Source organism: Musa acuminata, chromosome BXJ2-2, assembly GCF_036884655.1.
Source record: "Musa acuminata AAA Group cultivar baxijiao chromosome BXJ2-2, Cavendish_Baxijiao_AAA, whole genome shotgun sequence".
Lineage (NCBI taxonomy): Eukaryota > Viridiplantae > Streptophyta > Magnoliopsida > Zingiberales > Musaceae > Musa > Musa acuminata.
The window spans coordinates 11,532,501-11,554,589 of record NC_088339.1 but is presented as its reverse complement, the minus strand read 5'-3'; the positions used below and the strand labels follow the sequence as shown (position 1 = coordinate 11,554,589).

The following is a 22,089-nucleotide window of genomic DNA, read 5'->3' as shown; positions in this document are numbered from 1 at the left end:
GTTTGGCACTTTGGCTCTTGCTTATAAATATATTTCTCCATTTGATCTTTATTACCTTGCTGTGGATATCTTGATTTCAGCTGTGATGTGATCCTCGTTACTATTATGTACTTGCTTGGTGCTTGCATTTATTATTATTTTTTGAATTGTACTCATATCATGTCTTTCTTAGGGAATATATTAAAGAGGGCGTACCTACTGCACGAGGCTCTCGCCAATGCGGGGACTGGGGAGGATCAATGTACGTAACCTTATATTTAAATATTAAAAAAGACTGTTTTCATTCTTATGGGTTATATTGTGTCCTCATAAGGGACCTTTATGTAGGCACTTTATATTGGTTTCACTGACTTTAAATTTTGGTCCAACCAAAACTTCTTATCATTATAGAAGCCTACATTGTGTTTATGGATACTCTGTGGCATATGAGGAGGCACTAAATTCTTCCTTCAAATATTGAAGCATGTATCTGGTTTTTAGTTATATTTTTTGAATCCACATTATTAGGTGAACTGTGACTAATCTTGATGTCATATTTAATTTGGCTTATTTCTTTCTTTGTGCTGCTATGCTTGCAGATGGATTAATTTGGCTTATAACCAGAAAACAAAAATAGGGTCTTATGGTACTTGGATTAACCCAAGTCAATATTCATATGGGCACTAGAATAGGACAGAAGGGTTTTGGGACATACATTATAAAAGAAAAACATGGTAGCTTGATCAATTAATCGTACAGAATGCCATTATAGTATCAACACATACTTTTCAGACTAATCCATCTCATGTAGGCAATGAAATATAAACTTCACTACATCATTAACAAGGACAAGTAGATTATCTCTCCACCATAGCAGTGTTCTCAAAAGACACTTGAGCATCTTTTGGTGTCTAGTGTCCAGTTGTTTAAAAAGCGCTAGGTGTCAAAAGGCACCAAGGTCTTAAAATGCCTGAAGCATTAGGCACTCACCCGAGCGAAGCGAGGCACTCTGAAATATAAAAATATAAAAAAATATAATATAATTAAAAATATAATTATTTAAATAAAAATATGATATTAAATTAAAAATATACTGTTAACAATATATTACTTAAGTTATATGAGGAAAAAAATATTCTCTAAAATATTAAAATATAAAACATATAATATAATTAAAAATATAACTATTTAAATAAAAATATGATATTAAATTAAAAATATATTGTTAACAGTTTATTAAAGTTAGAGGTGGGAGAACAAAATATTAACAGTAATAGAGGGAGATAGCAGCAATGATGGAGGATCAGTTTAAGATAGTTGCGGCAGCGTTGCGAACGATAGTAGCGGAAGTTGTGGACAATAGCAATGAAAGCGACTAAAGTTGCGGACAATAGCAGCGACAGCGAGGGAAGCTGCAGATAGTAGCAGTGACAGCGGATAAAGCTACCGACAGTAGCAGTGGTAACGATGGAAGCTCCAGAGGGCATTCGTCGATGGAGGAACTTGCGGTTCTCTCCCTCGATAGTGGAAGCGATAGCGAAAGAAAGCTACGAGGGTCATCGGACTCGTCCGTCGACAACAGAGGAAGACTTGGTCCATTGCGTTTGTGGCAGAGGCAGCGGTCGAAAGCATCGGCGGCGGAGGCAGAAGCAATGCTTGGGTTCCTTGAGGTCGCGTGGGTGTGAAGCGTGGCTTTTTAGGTAAGAAATTACGAACCGAACCATACTTAAATCGGTTCGGTTCGCTTGATTGAACCGGGCACTTGCCCGAAGTGCCTAATGCTTGGGTTCGGGCGAGTGCCCAAGTAGTGCCTCAGTGAAGCGCATCGCCTGGTCCACACACGAGGCACTCGAGCCTCGCCTTGCCCGAGCATTTAGGCGAGCGCTCGAGCGCCTATTTAAATCACTACTAGTGCCTTTGACGACACTGCATTGGAGCAAAAGCATGAGAACAACATAGACACAAAGTGCTACATTTTTTTTGAACTATTTGTTTGGCAACATTGGCCTTTTCGACCATTGAGGTCTATGGAGGATAATGTTACAACTGACAGAATAACTAAAGCCCATCATATTGTCTCTGTACAATTGTAACCTAGTCTTCTTTGGGTCTCTTCCAGTCTCAGCACATTTAACCTTGGTTGATTTGCCTTACTGATGCATTTACTGGTATCTTTTTGGCATGTCCTAACTACATTATATCACTTTTACTTTCCCATGAATTGATGTTACTCCCATCTATCATCAGATGCACTCATCTTAGCATATTTCTGTCACACTAACTATTGGTATATGTCCCCCACTTTCTCAATTATTTGACCAATAAATCCTCTTTTGAATATTTCTTCTAATTTTTAATGCACTGGGGCATCACATGGTTGTCTCACACAATAGATGCACTTTTTCATTTTAGCAACCAGGTATAATTCGGAATCTTCTTTTTAGGTAATGTTTCTGTTGAATAATGGATCCAAGGTAATGAATGTTTATACTTCTAGTATTGAGTGCTTTAAATTTGTACATATATTTCTAGATAAGTGTTTGTCTCATTTATATTCTCATGATGTCATCATCTTCTTCAAATAAGGTACATGGCGAAACTTTAGTATAAATATATGCACCATGCCCATTCTTCTTTTTAGCAGAGATTGGTCATGAATGTTTTATGTTAATTGGTTTAGTGCTAACTTTAATGTACATACCTTATGGTTAGTCGAACATTTGCAAGCAATTTGATGATATGATGTGCTGAGGAGCATCTTAGAAAGTGTTTTACAGATCAACCCATGGGAGTCAACTATGATTTGATACCTAAGAACAAAACAGAAAACAAGTTTCGATTTCATCCCATTCAATCAAATTCATGTCAGTTATTACTACAAACATCATTGATATTTATGCTTACATTAGTAACTTGTGAGTGATAGGTTTGCTTTTGGAACCATTGAAAATCACTTGATTGATTAATTATGGTCATAGAACATGGGCGAATAAGGTCTATCTTCATTTCATGTAGAGAATGAAAAAAATGTTTTGTATTTAATCTTTAGGAGTGTTCTAGACAAGGTAGCTACAATAGAGAAAATATATCATCAGGATAACTGCCATGATATTGGTTTTATTGCTGGGAGAGATCGATTGGCATGCTGAGACTGTGTAAGTGAACTTTGCCAGAACATTCTCCGGGATACTTTGTTGAGAACATATTGGAATTTCATTGTTCTTGGGGCTAAAGGTTTTTGTGTAGTTATACAGCAAAACGTAGCAGCATTTGATAATTTTGACACATTTGCTCAAGTTATTACCATTGGCTATTTAGATTATCATTCCCACCCTCTTTTTCACAAGGTTTTGCCAGATTTTCCTTTGTGGCGATGTTATTCTAAAAGGTCTTTGATTTTGACCTGAAGAATTGCAGAATATACACAGAAATCCTTGGATCAACAAAATTTCGGTTCACATCATTAGAAAATGCAAGGTGCAATTGTAGGATAAGATGTTGAGATCACACCTGGGTCTGTATCTCTGTGGCCAACTGTTGAAGTTTGTGATCCTGTATTCCACTTTATGGTACAAATTGAATAATATCATAGCGCACAATTCAACAATTGCCAGGACTAAGGTTTTTGTGCAACTTCCATTTCGCATCAGCTGATGTTGTCCCCAGGACTTCAAACTGCTGACCAGGTGGGCCTTGTCAATGACAGTACGAGGAACTTGTTCATTGCAAGCATGACGCCGCTGTTAACCGATGGGAAGCATTTAAATGTTTGATGATGATGATGATGATGTATAAGTCTTGCTACATTTGATCATCTGACCCAATCGGTTGCGACTGACTCGACTCGTAGTAACCTAGTCCAAACCTGACCCAAGACTCAAAGTCAAGTGATGATCCCTGTCACCAAAAAGAAACTTATGTTGCTGATGTTATCTCTATGCTTCTATCTTTTCTTTTGTTTTTGCTAAATTGGAGCTTTAATTGCAAGAGACGATGTAGGAAGGCTTGCTTTAATTTTCCGAGGAACTGAGACTTTTATGCTCAGCATTTCTGGTCCAAAATTGATGGGGAGAGTTATGTAAGATATCATGATTCGACTCTTAGAAATAAGATTTGTATATAAATATAAATGTAATTTGGGTTTGACGAGAGCTTGGTAAGGTTGCTTCTCTATATGGGTAAAATTGATATATTGAAGATCTTTGTTGGTAATTCAGATTCAACAAACTGATGAATAAATCATCTCATTCGGTCTGATCTTGATATTGAGTCCTTTTTTAGTTGATCGGGAAGGTTATGAGTTATCACCCAATAGAGAACCTTTTCATCAACACTTGTCCTCTATGTTTGGATGATTAAATAATAATGTGTTAAAGGAATTTATTCAACATTTAGATTTTCTAATGCAATTATGCTATTTCCCTCACTCTTTCCGCTATATGGCAATAGTTCCATCCTTAGTTCAACCAAATATATCTGTAAAACCAGTGAAATATCTACAATCTATGTAGTCCAATTCAGGGAATATGAAGGACAACTCCACAGAGAAAAAATGTTGAAAGCTCGACTAGTCTATCACAAAGAAATAAAGCCAATAACATGTTGACATGCAAGACTATAAGGTGTAGCTGTGATGTCTTCCAAATGCAACATATTGAGGTTGTGTAGGTCCATGTTTGATGGGTATGCCCATCCTGAGCTCATGTGTGAAATGGTAAGCAAAAGCTCAGCTTTGACATTAAATTAAATGATATCAGTGCAAGATAGGACTGGAGTGGTGGTACTTGTCATTTGTCTTTTGTTTCTTTGCTTTTAGAGGCTTGCTCATTATGAGCTGGTGTTGACTATTCACACCCCATGACAGTACACACGCAAACCAATAATCCATCAAATTATTATTGCATTCTACGTATGTAATATAATACAATAATCCCATCAACAAGAGTTTGATTAAGATTTTGGATGGTATGACTAATAATATCAAGAGCTTAAGCTTTTAGAAAATAAAAACCCGATATATATTTAACTCTAATAAAAATTTTAGCTGGGTGATGAATGATTCTAGAAACCTAAGCGTTAACCCAACACCTATTTAAATCTAATAGAGTTGGTATGTGCCACAATCATATACTTTTGCACAGACGCCGAAGGCACGGGGGATCACGGTGTACCACAAGATGGACTTTCTGCTCCAACCAATACACCACATCTTGTCGATGAAAAGGCTGCATTCCAGGATGAGTTCTTGTAGAAGCAACTCATTATTGTCTTATGCCTTCCAGGAAAGCAGTGGGGGATGAATTCTTCCTGTTCTACCATTATCTGATAGCACATGAAATGGACATGGAGAGAATGACTAGTAGAATACATCTGCAGGTAATCTTTGATCCATGAATCTTAGACACGTCAAACCGAGCAACGTTGACATGCTGAGAAGGAAAACACCTGCTCCATCTTCTCTCATGTATAAACCTTATCCCACACGATCTTGTCAGCCATCCGCGATTCCGGCGACCGGCAGGGCGCCGGGGCGGCGGAACGGGTGGCCCCCTGCCGACGATGGCGCAAGGTGTGGCGCTGCGGTCACCCGCTCGCACCTGGGGCACATGGTCAAGGACGAGGCCGGCAGCGGCTGGCGGGTGTGGGGGGAGAGCACGGTAGGTGGGGCCACTCGCAGCGCCCGCAGCTCCTCCACCTCCCGCTGCAGCCGTCGGTTCTCCTCCGTCAGCGATCCGAAGCACCGCTTCAGGTACTCGCACTCCATCTCCGTCTGCTTCAGCTTCGTCCTGTACCACAACGCAGGAGCTTTTTATGTCAAGCCTGCAAGTGAGTAATGCCACAACCACAGCATCTAGAAGGCTCATGATCTCTCATCTACTTCTCATTTATCGTGTCCTCGCTGTTCGATATCTCACCTTCTTCAACGTGACGAAGCAAACGAGCCGTAAATGAGACCATTAACTCCCAAGTCAAAGCAGCAACGACGAGGACTCTTGTGGTCAGTGAAGGAGACGAAAGGAAAGAAGACAAGGAGCATTAATCATCGCTCACCTGGCCCTGCGGTTCTGAAACCACACCTCCACCTGGCGGGGCCTCAGTTTCAGCTTCATCGCCAACGCTTCCTTCTGCTTCTGCCGTTTCGTTCATTTTCATCGTCATTATTTCACCCCAACAAATGCCAACAAAAATGCGCATTTATTACAAAGCTTTATGCTACTGGAGGACAACAAACAGCTTTTCAATTACTACACCAAGCAGAGAGTTGGACCTACAGGGTTCAAGGTGTGATGCTGCCTAAAGCTCTCTTCCAGTAGCCTCGACTGCTCCTTGGAGAGCCGGAGCTTCTTGGGCCTGGGAGTCCCGCCCTCCTCTTCCTCTTCTTCTATGCTTCCCATGGGGTACTCCTCCTCTCCGCCATAAGCTGGCTGGTTTATGTCCAGGTCCCTCATGTTGCCACCACCTCCTGCTATATATGGACCCAAGACATCCAAGAGAGAAGATGAAAGACAGTGAAAAATGGAGCATCCATAGCTAGGGAGGAGAGAGATGAACAGAAGACGAGCCTACCAGACCAAACTGGTGAATAAGAAGAGCTCGAACCAGGGACACCAATGGTGAGGTCCAGCTCGGATGGGCTCCTCTTCAGACTCCCCATCAGCCAACCAAAACAGAAGAGGAGAAAATGAAGTAGAAGAGGATAAGGTGTGGCAAATAAAAGAGAGGGAGGCTTTAGAGAACGAAAGACGAAGAGGGAGGGGGGATGGTAAATGCGAGGACAGAGGGGATTGGAACACGAGGTGGGGGTCGGGAGACGGGCGGGGGGATTTGACTCGAGGTGGTCACGTCAAATTGGGAAGTAAGGGGCGAGGTGATTGACACGTGTCAGGGACATCAACGAGAATAGCTGGCAGGTCTCCGCTTCCGGGGTTGCCGAGTCGGCTTGTCGGGTCGAAGGTTGGCTGCCGTAATCATTGGATAAGGAGACAGATTTTTTTTTTTTTTTTTCTCTTTCTCGTGAATCAACCTACAGGCACACAGAGAGAGAGAGAGAGAGAGAACCCAAATCCTTCAGGCATTGCGTGTTCCACCCCCCCCTTCAATTTAAGGTTTTAAAAGTAATATCATTATAAATTTTGATCCCAATCGATCAAATAAATCGACGATTCGGCCGTCTGAATTAGATTCACTAATTAGACCGTCTGAATTTTTAAAAACAAAATTAATTTAGATATCTAAATACAATAATATTTAAAATTAAAATAAAAAATATTTTTTATTATTCTTCTTATCCCATCAAGACCTTTGTTCAACCCTATCCATCTCTTTTATAATATTTTAGAACCCATAACTTAATTATGAGAGAGATATCCTATTTATTTAAAAATTATAATTTATAAAATAATAAAAAAATAAAGTTGGTTTCCTTGAAATTTTTTTGATTTTTTTTAAGGTAATCTAGTTTTTATTTTTCTGAGATGGTACCTCATATTTCTTATAATATCATAAATATCCTAAGGACTAATCTTAAATTCTCTCTCTTCCTTTTTTTCACGATGCAAATGTAAAATTGAGTAGATAAAGGGTGATGTGAGGGTTTTTCATGCTACTACCATGGGATGGAGGTAACATTGTGAAAGAGACGATCAACATGGCAACGAAAACACGAGACCTCACGATGAGACAAAAATGATAGAGTGAAAGTACTAAACGGTAACAAGAGGTATTTACGAAATTATAGAAAATAAAAATATTTGAAAAGAATGAAAACAAGAATAAATTTCAAAAAATCTAAAAAAGTTTTTAAAAGAAAATCATCCAAAAAAATAATTTGTAAATATTATATTGACCGTAATGTTAGAAACAATGAATTGAACTTTGATGGTATTTAAATTATATATATAAGATATTCATAGAAAAAATATTAATCTCATATCATTTTCATTAATGCAATATTTCCTTTACTATGACAAAATACAAACAATAAAAGAAAATATTATTTCATCTAAAAATATAACAAGGGCGGGCTACGAAAGAAATTAAACATTTGCTCATTCCAACTTTCTAATGTCATCTTGATTTCATCCTTCATTGTGTTTGATGGATCACTGGTTGTGTTGGCTCACATGGGTACTAATCAACTATTTGCTATGGAACTCACAATGGGTTTTGCGGGTGTTTTGTCATTTCAAGTACTCATCAAATCATATCACTTGTCATGTCTTGGCGATTGGAATGTGTGCTTGTGCGTTGCTCTCTCCCCGATGTGGGCATGACATTGTTGGTGTTATTGTTCCTCCATCTTAACACACTCATATAAAATTAATAACAAGGCCTCACATTTTGATTTTGATTGAGAAGTGGAGAGGTTCAGCAAATTGACATTACTAGTCCAATGTCACATCTATGCATCTTTAGGTACACTTACAAAGGGTTAGGTTTCCCATGCTTATAATGATTTCGATGCACAAAAAAGATGATATAGTTATCTTATTTTTTTTATTATTTTTATCAAAAAGTTTATTAATATTAATAATAGATGCATGGTCTAGTAAATTCGGAGGAACATGTCTTAAATTCTAGTATACCTAGCAATTAAACGGATACTCTATTATCAACTCTAAATTGATGATATGATCTTAATAGTTAAACACTAATTGCACAAATTATTTAGGCATTGGAATGACTAGGAGAATATTAGTCAATGAAAAAGAATCCACACAGATCCAAATATTGTGTAATCTATTATTCCATTATGAAGAATATTTATATTTCTTATTTCTTGAGAATAGTTTTCCAAGAACACATCCAAACAGGCTCAACCAAGCAATTTCTTTCCATTTTTGTTATTTGGCAAATCGTTTATGAGATAAATTTTTGTTGAATCTCATATTTTGATGATGAAATCAATTGATGAGTTTATGGTCTAATCCATATTTTCAGAAAAGTATTGCAGAACAAACTACGATCATGAAAAGACAAAACAATTAAAGTAGAAGAATCAGATGTTGGGTTGGAATCAGAAAGTGAGCATCGGGTCAGAAGAATCGGACATTGTGCCAAGATCGGATGTTGCGGGAGTCAACATGTCGATAGATTGAGCGATACACTAAAGGTTCAAACGATACATCGGAAGTTCATCGGGTGTTCGAATGAACAAATGATGTGTTGGACAACTTAGCTTTTTGATTTGTAATTGTTTAAGTCTTAATCGTCATAGTTAGGTCTTAATTTGAGTTAGGTTTGAGTATAACCCTACTAACTCAATTAGGGGCCAATTAGGCCCTAATTAGAACTGAATTGGGCCTGCTGGTTAGCCCATTCCATGACTTGTAGTAGAGACTAGCAGTGGCACCACTAAGTATGGCGGTGAAATCGCTAAAGGCTAAAGACTAGCAGTGAAATCGCTCAGTACTGGTGGTGGTACTGCCAGTAGTTAATATTGTCAAGCGGTGGTACTATCAGAGCCCAATCTCTGAGGCTCTATCAAACAATTGCATCGCTTAAACTAGCGGTAATACCGCTAGTTGTCAAGGGAGCAAGTGGTGGTACTACCTAGTATTAGCGATGGTACCACCCAATTCTAGCGGTGGTACCGCCCAGTACTAGAGGTGGTATCGTTAGTATCCCAAAAACCCGAGATGAGACACTTTTTGACTCTTTTTTTGAAGTCATTTGGGGTCTATAAATACCCCACTCTTTCTTACATTAAAGATCACAAAAAATGAACAAAAGTCTTAAGATTTTGAGTTGTAAAAGTCTTGAAAAAGTGTTAAAGTCCTCCTCCTCCTCCTTAAGATTTGTGATCATTCTAAGAGAGGTGTGAGGCTTGTAAAGGTTGTCTCCTAAATCTGTGAAAAGAAGAAAGAGTTGTAAGAGGGTACTTGGTCTTCGCTCATTTAAAGAAGACTATTAGTGAACGCTGGTGACCTCGACGGAAGAAGAATTGAGAGTGGATGTAGGTCGCTACGATCGAATCACTATAAACTCGGTTTATATTTACATTCTATTTTTCATTACTATTACTATCTGAATTAATTGCTTAATTCACTTACTCCAAGTTAAGCACATTTCCGATATGATTTTGCATCGAATGTAATTTTTTAAAACTGATGTTTTTATCGTAAGTGCTAATTCACCCCCACCCCCTCCCCCCTCGTAATGCCGAAGCAGTCCTAATAGTTAGTATCAGAGCCAAGTTTATCTTTGTTTGGTTTAATATAAGAGAGATGGCTTTTGTCGGCAATCTAGAGAGTCATTTTATCACTCATCGTCATATGTTCAATGGGATGGACTACACATTTTGAAAAACTAGTATGATGATTTTTCTGATTTATATGGATTTCGAGTTATAGAATATGGTTGAAAGTGATTTTCAAATGTCTTCTAAACTAATGAACGAATGGAATGATTTTGAGAAGAATACTTTATCTTTGAATGCTAAAGCGATGAACGCTTTGTTTTGTGATCTAGATAAAAATGAATTTAATTGGGTTTCTATATGCGAAACTGCACATAATATTTGGTACACACTTGAAATCACACACGAAGGTACAAGTATAGTTAAAGAGTAAAAAATTAATTTTTTGGTATGAGTTGTTTCGAATGAAACCAAGCGAGACCATTGGAGATATGTACATCCGTTTTATGGATATCGTTAATGATTTAAAAGTACTTGATAAAAGTTTTTCTAACTTTAAACTTGTAAATAAAATACCAAGATCCCTTCCAAAAAGTTGGGATCCAAAAGTAAAAGCAATACAAGAAGCAAATGACTTAAATAATTTTCTGCTTGAAGAACTTATCGGGTCTTTAATGACCTATGAAATGACATATATGATACATGATGAATATGAGAACAATCTTTCAAAGAATAGGAAGGACATGCCACTTAGAACTAAAGAAGACCACTTGGGAGAAAACTCAAGTGATGGTGATGATGATGATGATGATGACTTGACACTTCTTACAAGAAAATTTAAAAATTCTTAAAAAAGAACAAAACAAAATAAGATATTAAGAACAAAAATAAATTAAAAAAGGACACAATAATATGCTATGAATGTAAGAAGTTGGGGCACTTCAAAAATGAATGTCCTAAAATGAAGAAGAAGCTACCAAAAGAAATATAAGTAACAAATCAAACATTTTGATTGAAAACGTTTTATTAGTAGATAGTTTAAACATAACTAGCTAAGCATTAGTCAATTGTGTGATAAGGGTTATAACATAAAATTTGAATTTAATGTTTGCATTATAGAAATATCACACAAAAATAGATCTTTGATTGCCTTGTCCAATAATGTGTATACTATTGACCTTGATGAGTTTTGTGATGAAACTTGCCTTTTGATTTTAAATAATGACCCATGGCTTTGGCATAGGAGACTAGGTCAAGCTAGCATGAAACTAATATTACAAATTACAACTAAAGAACTTTTGAGAGAAATGCCTAGCATTAAATTTGTCAAAGACAAAGTTTATGATATATACCAACTAGGTAAACAAATAAAGAGTAGCTTTAAATCTAAAAATCAAATAAGCACCTTTAGACCATTATAATTAATTTATATGAATTTATTTGAACCAATTGATATAACAAGTCTAGGAGGTAATAAATATGCTTGCATTATAGTTGATGATTATAGTAAATATACTTTGACACACTTCTTTGCACATAAAAGTGATTACATTAAATGTTTTTAAAATTTTGTAAACTAGTTCAAAATGAAAAGGGTTTTATGATTTCCTCTATTCGAAGTGATCATGATGGTGAATTTTAAAACCATGATTTTTAAAATTTTTATGATTTAAATAGGTATAACCACAACTTCTCTACTTCAAGAAACCCACAACAAAATGGAATTGTTAAGTGAAAAAATAGGAGTTTACAAAAAATGGTAAGAACCATATTAAACGACCATAGTCTACCAAAATATTTTTGGGCCGAAGCTGTTAACATGACATGCTATGTCATAAATATGGTTCTTGTAAGACCTCTCCTATATAAAACTCCCTATAAATTGTGGAACAATAAAAGACTCAATATTTCAAATTTCAAAGTTTTTGGTTATAAATTTTTTATTTTAAATGATAATGATGCCTTAGGAAAATTTGATGTAAAATTCGATGAAGATATCTTTCCTGGATATTCCTTTATTTCTAAAGTTTTTTATGTTTTCAATAAAAGAACTTTAGTTATTGAGGAATCCATCCATATTATTTTTAATGAGATTTTTAAATTTAAGAAAAATAATTTTGATGATGATTTTGATTTTGATACTTTGAATTTGAATAAAAATTCTCCTCTCCCTAGCAACTAGGTTGTATCTACTTCCAAACAATCCTTACCCAAGGAATGAAAGTATGTAGATACTATCGTAAGAAGCTAATCATTGGAGATACATCAAAAAGTATTCAAACTTATTCTTCTTTTAAAAATTTTTATGCAAATATGACCTTTTTATTTCAAATTGAACCGAAATGCATTGATGATGCTTTAAAAGATGAATCATGGATTTTTACAATGCATGAGGAGTTATATCAATTTGAGAGAAATGAGGTATGGAAGCTTGTTCCAAGACCTAGTGACCACCCTATAATTAGTACTAAATCGGTCTTTAGGAATAAACAAGATGAACTTAGTATTGTGATTCGAAATAAGGTTAGATTAGTTGCCAAAGGTTTCAACTAAGAAGAAGGTATCGATTATGAAGAAACCTTTGCTCCTATGGCAAGATTAGAAGCCATAAGGATACTCCTTGCCTATACTAGTTATAATAATTTTAAATTATTTCAAATGAATGTTAAAAGTACTTTTCTTAATGACTTTATTTCCGTAGAAGTTTATGTTGAACAAACACTCGAATTTGAGAATACGAATTTTTTGAATCAATACCATATTGATTTTTTATTTCTTTTCTAATTAAGAATGATTTTTTAAAAGGTAAGGCCAATACCATATTATTTATTACATATTTTGAAAATAAATTTCTTATTATTCAAATTTATGTTAATGATATTATTTTTAGTTCTACAAATGAGTATTTATGTGAGTCTTTTACCAAAAGTATGAGTCAAGAATTTGAAATAAGTTTAATGGGGGAATTAACTTTTTTTCTAGGTTTACAAGTCAAACAACTTAGTGATAGAACTTTTGTTAGTCAAACTAACTATGCATTAGATATATTAAAAAGATTTAATATGGATAGTGCTAAGGCTATTAATACACCAATACTGTTAGGATCAAGAGCACTAAGAGGCGGGGGGGTGAATTAGTGCAGCGGAAATCTTTCAACGATAAAAAACGTTCGAACGATAAAAACGATTTCGGTGTGAAAGCCGATTCTAAGATTACTTTAACTTAAGATCAAGCGAGATGACGTTAAAGTCAATCTATGAAGGCAGTTTACAGTTATGATGAAAACCAGAATATAAGCGCAAACTGAAATACGACGTTCGTACGAAGAAGCTGATTTACGTCTAAATGCTGATTCGTAAATCACTTGATTAGGCGAGATGCAGTTTAAGCAAGGATATAAAAGCAGTCTGCAATTATGATAGAAATCAAAACGTAAACGCAAACTGAAATATGATGATCGTACGAAAAAAAAGATTTACGTCTAAACGCTGATTCGGAAAGTGCAAAGCCTGAAACCCGATCGTATATGCGCAGAAAGCAGTAAGCTTTAGAGTAGGTTTACAGTAAAGATAATATGCTCAAAGTAAATGCAAACCGAGATTTAGAGTGGTTCGGTCAATCTTGACCTACTCCACTTTTGGCTTCCTCCACCGACGAGGTCACCGACGTCAACTAGAGGCCTTCCTTCAATAGGCGAAGGCCAACCACCCTTTTACAGTTTCACTCCTTTTGATGGGCTTAGGAGACAACCCTTACAGAATTTTTTCTCCTCTCTTTAAAACTCAGAACTTGGAAGAAAAGAGGGAGAAGAACTTTTGGCCTTTACAAAAATTTTGAGCTCTAAAAATCACATAACAAGATCAAGATTTCGGTGTATGTTGAGTGCTCTTTCAGTGCTGAATGGGTGGGGTATTTATAGGCCCCAACCCAGTTCAAATTTGGAGCTCAAAACTATCAATTTTTGAAATTCCGGGATCAGACGGTTGCACCTCCTGACTGGAGCGGTTGCACCGCCTAGCAGAGCTCGAAGACTGAGCCTCTGGGCGGTGCCACCTCCTGTTAGGGGCGGTTGCACCTCCTGCCAGAGCTCGAAGACCGAGCTCAGGCGGTGCCACCTCCTGACTGAGGCGGTTGCACCGCTCAGCCAGAGCTCGGAGACCGAGCCCAAGCGGTGCCACCTCTGTTAAGGGAGGTTGCACCGCCCAGTCTCGCTCGGAGACTGAGCCCAGGCGGTGCCACCTCCTAGCTGGGGCGGTTGCACTGCCCAATCTCGCTCGGAGACTTAGCCCAGGCGGTGCCACCTCCTGGCTTGGGCGGTTGCACCTCTTGCCAGAAATCAGGGTCCGAATAGGTTGATCCATTCGGCCCAATTTGGGTTTTTCAGGGGCCCAATTGCCCCAAGATTAAGTTAATGGGATCATCTCTCATTTCAAACTTAATTATTGTGCTAACTACGATATTTCCTAAGACATTTACTACAACTTGCTCCGGTGCGTCAATCGTTTCTTCCGGCGAGCTTCCGGCGAACTTCCGTCGATCATCCGATGAACCCTCGGTGATGCTCCTGTGGACTTCCGGCAAACTCCTGGACTTGCGACGATCCACTTGGTGAGTTTGACGAGCTTCTTTGGCAAGCTCATGGACTTCTCGGATTTGTTCCCGCAGAACCTCCGACGACCGTCCGAACTTCCGTCGAACTCCCAACGTGATCATTGTCTTGACTTCGGCGCAACTCTTGCTGCATGTCTTACTTTCATCATAGTTAATCCTGCACACTTATCTCAACATATAGATTAGTTAACAAATGACAATTGACTTCATCATCAAAATCCGAGATTCAACAAATACTTCTACAAAATTATATATAGACATTGATGGAGAATGTTTTGATCAAAAAACTTATAGGGGTATGATAGGTAATTTACTATACCTCACAGCATCTAGATCTAATATTATATTTAGTGTTGGATTATATGCTAGATTTTAATCTAATCCCAAGAAATCGTACCTAAAAGCTGTTAAGAGGATTTTCAAATATTTAAAATGAACTCTTAATCTAGGATTATAGTATCCAAAATAAAAAAATTTAAAGTTAATTACCTATATCGATGCTAATTTTGCTAGATGTAGAATAGATAGAAAAAACACATATGGAATATATCAACTCTTAAGTCATGCACTTATTTCTTGGTCTTCCAAGAAGTAAAATTCTATTGAATTATCTACAACTGAAGTTGAATATATAGCAACAGGTGCATGTTGTGCACAAGTTATTTAGATGAAAAATACTTTACAAGATTATAGACTTTACTTGAAAAATATTTCGATAAAGTGCGATAACACTAGTGCTATTTGTTTAACAAAAAATTTTATTCAATACTCTTGAACTAAACATATTGATATTAGGCATCATTTTATTAGAGATCATGTTAATAACTATGATATATCTCTATAATTTATTAATATAAAACATCAATTAGTTGATATTTTCATAAAACCAATTGAACGAGGAACAATTTGATTTTATTAGAAGAGAATTAGGCATGTTAAATCTTTCTAATGCATGAATTCCTCTTATATATTATTTTGATTTCTCAGTTTTTCGTGACTGAGTTTTATTCTAAATCGAGATCATTTCTTATCATTCCTTCTTCTTGCTATTTACAAAAGAAGAGATTTGATTCATAGACTTTTGGTATTCACAACTTGATCTTTTATTTTATATGCGATGATCATGAATCCTTCCTCTTTCTATTTGCAAAAGTAGAGCTTTGATTCATGGACTTTCGAATTCATGACTTGATCTTTCTTTCATTCATGTGATGGTTGAAATATTTGCACCCTTGAATTCTTGCCTTCTTCCTTCATTCTTTCTTTAATAACAAAGGGGAGAAAGAAAAGTGCTGGCTTGCAATATTAAGAAAAGCAATGTGCTAGCTTGCCCATCTTAAGGAGCAAAACTTGTAAACTTGTACATCTTAAAAGAGAATTACTAGCTTGCACATTTCAAGTAGAAGCAAATATTGCTAACTTTCACATTTCTAAACTTGCTAGTTTGTATATTCTAAAGTGATGATATACGCAATGATGTTTCAAAAACTTAAAATTATGCAATGATTTGAAATAATGTCTCAAAAACATGCTAGATGAACTTTTTTTCCTTTTTATTGATGACAAAGGGGGAGAAGTAATGATAATTTAAAATTTTATTATTTTGGTATCATGTATGCCCAAGTAATGATGATTTGAAAATTTATTGTTTTGGTATCATACATGATTTGAATGATGCGTCGCCGGCATGAGGATCGTGCGATCCGTCGAGTTATCATGAATCATCAGAGCGACGGACAAAGCCCGCATCAGCCTTTTATCTAATAAATGCATCCCTTCCGGAAGATGAGGTTTGTTGCACGTATTAGCTCTAGAATTACTATGGTTATCCGAGTAGCACATACCATCAAATGGGGGGCCATCTTCCACATTCGCCTCCACCCCCTGAGGGGGCATCGGCAAAGCGTCGAAAGCATGATGCCTAGGTAGGCGTGTCCTTAGCTGAATGGCCTCGAGTGATTTAAAAATTTATTATTTTGGTATCATGTCCAAAGTGATGATTTGTAATGGTTTAGAATTGTGCATGTTATACCTTGATGACTTGAAACTATGTTTAAATGATGATGCACAATGTATGAAATTTTAACAAGATATGTTGCAAAATTATTTTACTTGAATTCAAAGGTTATTATTATTTTTGAATTCAAGTTTACCTTATTTTGATATGGCATATAGATAGAAGGAGTTAAGATTAACTCCATGATCAATTAGTTGTCATCATAAAAAATGAGGAGATTGTTGAATCTTGAATTTTAATTATGAAATCTATTGATGAGTTTATGATCTAATCCATATTTTGAGAAAAGTGATGCAAGACAAACTACGATCATGAAAAAATAAAATAATTAAAGTAGAAAAATCAAACATTGGACCGGAGTTAGAAAACGAGCATCGGGTCGAAAGAATCAAACGTTGCACCAAGATCGGATGTTACGGGAGTCAACATGCCGATAGATCGAGTGATACGCTGAAGGTTCGAATGATGTGCTGAAAGTTCGTCGGGAGTTCAGATGAACAAATGATGTACTATACAACTTAGCTTCTTGATTTGTAATTGTTTGTCTTAATCATCGTAGTTAGGTCTTAATTTGAGTTAGGTTAGGGGGTAACCCTGTTGAATCTCGTATTTTGATGATGAAACCACTTGATATATGTTTATGATTTAATCTGCGTTTTGAGTGACGTAGGATGCTTTGATCAGGATGAGACAATTAAAGCAGGAAAATCATGTTGTGCCGAAGGAACATGTCAGAAGATTGGACGTCGGGCCGGTGGATCGGTCGACGTATCGACAGAAGGCTTCGGATCGTAGACTCGGGCATCAGGCCAAAAAGAGCAGGTATTGTGCCAAGGATATCGGAGTTGCGGAGTCAACTGGCCGATTGGGCAATAGGCTGCAAGAGAGGACGATGCGCCGAAGAATCGGACGAAACATCGAGGGACCAATGACATGCCGGACAACTTGGTTAATTACTTAGGATTAATTGTCTCGATCGAAGTTTTGTTTTAAGTGTCCAGGATTAACTACGATGAAAGTAAGACATGCAGCAGGAGTTGCGCCGGAGTCAAGACAATGATCACGTTGGGAGTTCGAGAGTTCAACGGAAGTTCGGACAGTCGTTAGAGGTTCTGCGGGAACAAATCCGAGAAGTCCATGAGCTTGCCAAAGAAGCTCGTCGGAACTCGCCAAGTGAATCGTCGCAAGTCCAGGAGTTTGCCGGAAGTCCGTAGGAGCATCACCGAGGGTTCATCGGATGATCGACGGAAGTTCGCCAGAAGCTCGCCGGAAGAAGCGATTGACGCACCGAAGCAAGTTGCAGTAAATGTCTTAGGATAAATCGTAGTTAGCACATTGATTAAGTTGGAAATGGGAGGTGATCCCATTAACTTAATATTGGGGCAATTGGGCCCCTGAAAAACCCAAATTGGGCCGAATAGATCAACCCATTAGGACGCTGATTTCTGCTAGGCGGTTGAACCGCCCAAGGCAAGAGGTTGCACCGCCTGGGCTCAGTCTCCGAGCGAGACTAGGAGGTGCAACCGCTCCTACCAAGCGGTGGCACTGCTTGGGGCTCAGTCTCCGAGCGAGACTGGGCGGTGCAACCTCCCCTGACAGGAGGTGGCACCGCCTGAGCTCAGTCTTCGAGCTCTGCCAGGCGGTGCAACCGCCTTAGTCAGGAGGTGCAACCGCCTGAGCTCGGTCTTCGAGCTCTGGCAGGAGGTGCAACCGCCCCTGAGGCTCAATCTTCGAGCTCTGCCAAGCGGCACAACCGCTCCAGTCAGGAGGTGCAACCGCCTGATCCCGAAATTCTGGGAATTGACAGTTTTGAGCTCCAAATTTGAACTGGGTTGGGGCCTATAAATACCCCACCCATTTAGCACTGAAAGAATATGAACTTACACCAAAATCTTGATCTTTTTCTGTGATTCTTAGAGCTTAAAATTGTTGTAAAGGCCAAAAGTTCTTCTCCCTCTTTTCTTCCAAGTTCTGAGTTGTAAAGAGAGGAGAGAAAATTCTGTAAGGGTTGTCTCCTAAGCCCGTCAAAAGGAGTGAAACTGTAAAAGGGTGGTTGGCCTTCACCTATTGAAGGAAGGCCTCTAGTTGACGTCGGTGACCTCGTCGGTGGAGGAAGCCAAAAGTGGAGTAGGTCAAGATTGACCGAACCACTCTAAATCTCGATTTGCATTTACTTTGAGCATCTTATCTTTACTGCAAACCTCCTCAATAGCTTACTGCCTTCTGTGTTTTTACGAACGTGTTTCAAAGTTCAGTGCTTTCCGAATCGAGGTTTAAGACGCAAATCAGTTTTATCGTATGAACGTCGTATTTCAGTTTGCGCTTACGTTCTGATTTCCATTATAACTACAAATTGACTTTATATCTTTGCTTTAACTGCATCTCGTCTTATCTCAAGTTAAAGTGGTTTACGAATCAGCTTTTATATCGAAATTGCTTTTATCGTACGAACGTCGTATTTCAGTTTGCGCTTATATTCTGATTTCCATCATAACTGCAAACTGCGTTCATATCTTTGCTGCATCTCTCCCAGTCAAAAGTTGAAGTGATTTACGAATCGGCTTTCTTACCAAAATCACTTCTATCGAACGAAAGCAGTTTTCGATTTTAATCGCAAAAGGTTTTCCGTTGCACTAATTCACCCCCCCCCCCCCCCCCCTCTTAGTGCTCTTGATCCTAACAAACCCTACTAGCTCAATTATGGGCCAACTGGGCCCTAATTATGATTGAATTGGGCCTACTAGTTGGCCCATTCAGTGACTTGTAATAGGAACTGGAGGTGGCACCGCTAGGTCTGGCAGAAGAACTGCTAGAGTCTCGGTCTCTCAAGGCCTAACTAGGCGGTGGTACCGCCCAGTACTAGCGGTGGTACCACCAGTAGTTAATGCTGTCACGCAATAGTACTATTAGAGCCCAGTCTTCGAGACTCTGTCAGTTGGTCATACCGCTCAAACTTGTAGTAGTACCGCTAGTTGTTAGTGTTAGGATCATGTCGGTACTAAGAGAGGGGGGGGGGGGGGGGTGGGTGGGTGAATTATTGCATATGTAAAAATCACGTTGAGTAAAAAATCTTCGTACGATAAAAATCATTTCGATAATGTTTAACTTTAAAAAATTCGTAAGAGTGTGGAGCTAAAGTAATGAGAAAGTAAAGCAGTTACAAAGTAAGTAAATGACAACAATAGAAATGCAAACCAAGTTTATAGTGGTTTGGTAGTCGTGACCTATGTCCACTCCCGATTCCTCTTCCATCGAGGCCACCGGCATCTACAAACGGTCTTCCTTCAATGGGCAAAGAACGATTACCCTTACAACTCTATTCTCTTTTTGATAGGCTCAGGAGAGAACCTTTATACACTCACTCCTCTCTAAATAGAAATCACACTTAGACTAGAGGAGAACTCTCACAAGATTACAATAGAATTTTCCTTTTGTTTTTGTTCTCAGTTCTTGTGTGTTTTGAGTAGGGATGAGAGAGGTATTTATAGGCCCCAAATGGATTCAAACTTTGAGCCTAAAAATATCTCATCCTCGATTTTTGGTGTACTAGGTGGTACTGTTAGGATCAGGAGCACTAAGAGGGGGGGGGTGAATTAGTGCAGCGAAAATCTTTCAACAATAAAAAAACGTTCGAACGATAAAAACGATTTCGGTGTGAAAGCCGATTCTAAGATTACTTTAACTTAAGATCAAGCGTGATGACATTAAAGTCAATCTATGAAGGCAGTTTGCAGTTATGATGAAAACCAGAATATAAGCGCAAACTGAAATACGACGTTTGCACGAAGAAACTGATTTACGTCTAAATGCTGATTCGTAAATCACTTGATTAGGCGAGATGCAGTTTAAGAAAGGATATAAAGGCAGTTTGCAGTTATGATAGAAATCAAAACGTAAACGCAAACTGAAATATGATGATCGTACGAAAAAATAGATTTACGTCTAAACATTTATTCGGAAAGTGCAAAGCTTGAAACCCGATCGTATATGCGCAGAAAGCAGTAAGCTTTAGAGGAGGTTTGCGGTAAAAATAATATGCTCAAAGTAAATGCAAACCGAGATTTAGAGTGGTTCGGTCAATCTTGACCTACTCCACTTTTGGCTTCCTTCACCGACGAGGTCACCGACGTCAACTAGAGGCCTTCCTTCAATAGGCGAAGGCCAACCACCCTTTTATAGTTTCACTCCTTTTGACGGGCTTAGGAGACAACCCTTACAGAATTTTCTCTCCTCTCTATACAGCTCAGAACTTGAAAGAAAAGAGGGAGAAGAACTTTTGGCCTTTACAACAATTTTGAGCTCTAAAAATCACAGAACAAGATCAGGATTTCGGTGTATGTTCTATGCTCTTTCAGTGCTGAATGGGTGGGGTATTTATAGGCCCCAACCCAGTTCAAATTTAGAGCTCAAAACTGTCAATTCCCGAAATTCCGGGATTAGGCGGTTGCACCTCCTGGCTGGAGCGGTTGCACCGCCTGGCAGAGCTCGAAGACTGAGCCTCTAGGCGGTGCTACCTCCTGTTCGGGGCGGTTGCACCTCCTGCCAGAGCTCGAAGACCGAGCTCAGGCGGTGCAATCTCCTGACTGAGGCGGTTGGACCGCTCAACCAGTGCTCGGAGACCGAGCCCAGACAGTGCCACCGCCTGGTTGGAGCGGTTGCACCTCCCAGTCTCGCTCGGAGACTTAGCCTAGGCGGTGCCACCTCCTGGCTTGGGCGGTTGCACCTCCTGCCAGAAATCAGGGTCCGAATGGGTTGATCCATTCGGCCCAATTTGGGTTTTTCAGGGGCCCAATTGCCCCAAGATTAAGTTAATGGGATCACCTCCCATTTCCAACTTAATTATTATGCTAACTACGATATTTCCTAAGACATTTACTGCAACTTGCTTCGGTGCATCAATCGCTTCTTCCGGCGAGCTTCCGGCGAACTTCCGTCGATCATCCGATGAACCCTCGGTGATGCTCCTGCGGACTTCCGGCAAACTCCTGGACTTGCGACGATCTACTTAGCGAGTTCCGACGAGTTTCTTTGGCAAGCTCATGGACTTCTCAGATTTGTTCCTGTAGAACCTCCGACGACTATCCGAATTTCCGTTGAACTCTCGAACTCCCAACGTGATCATTGTCTTGACTCTGGCGCAACTCCTGCTGCATGTCTTTCTTCCATCGTAGTTAATCCTACACACTTAAAACAAAACTTCGATCGAGACAATTAATCCTAAGCAATTAACCAAGTTGTCCAGCATGTCATTGGTCCCTCGACGCTTCGTCCGATTCTTCGGCGCATCGTCCTCTCCTGCAGCCTATTGCCCAATCGGTCAATTGACTTCGCAACTCCGATATCC

At 38.6% G+C, this 22,089-nt stretch overlaps 1 protein-coding gene across 2 annotated transcripts; it reads right to left on the bottom strand.

Annotated features, from left to right (window-relative positions):
• Nucleotides 1-5,016: 5,016 nt before the first annotated feature.
• Nucleotides 5,017-6,688, bottom strand: LOC135604902 (homeobox-leucine zipper protein HOX3-like). 2 transcript variants are annotated; one of them, XM_065094550.1, is made up of 4 exons: nt 6,547-6,688; nt 6,252-6,445; nt 6,031-6,110; nt 5,017-5,765 (listed from the first exon to the last, which is right to left on the bottom strand). In XM_065094550.1, exons 1-4 carry the CDS (start codon nt 6,632-6,634, stop codon nt 5,471-5,473), a joined length of 657 nt encoding a protein of 218 aa, XP_064950622.1. In that variant the 5' UTR covers nt 6,635-6,688; the 3' UTR covers nt 5,017-5,470. The 2 variants fall into 2 exon arrangements, with proteins under 2 accessions (XP_064950622.1, XP_064950623.1); XM_065094551.1 differs by having other exon boundaries at nt 5,018-5,765; nt 6,252-6,442; nt 6,547-6,686.
• Between the last annotated feature and the right edge of the window lie 15,401 nt (nt 6,689-22,089).

Bases quoted from the DNA above. Each gene is read 5' to 3' on its own strand.
- LOC135604902 (XM_065094550.1), bottom strand. From the start codon at position 6,634: ATGGGGAGTCTGAAGAGGAGCCCATCCGAGCTGGACCTCACCATTGGT. The intron at 6,111-6,251 runs GTAGGTCCAACT...ACGAAACGGCAG, and splicing joins AGCATCACACCTTGAACCCT to AAGCAGAAGGAAGCGTTGGC. The intron at 5,766-6,030 runs GTGAGCGATGAT...GTTGTGGTACAG, and splicing joins TTTCAGAACCGCAGGGCCAG to GACGAAGCTGAAGCAGACGG.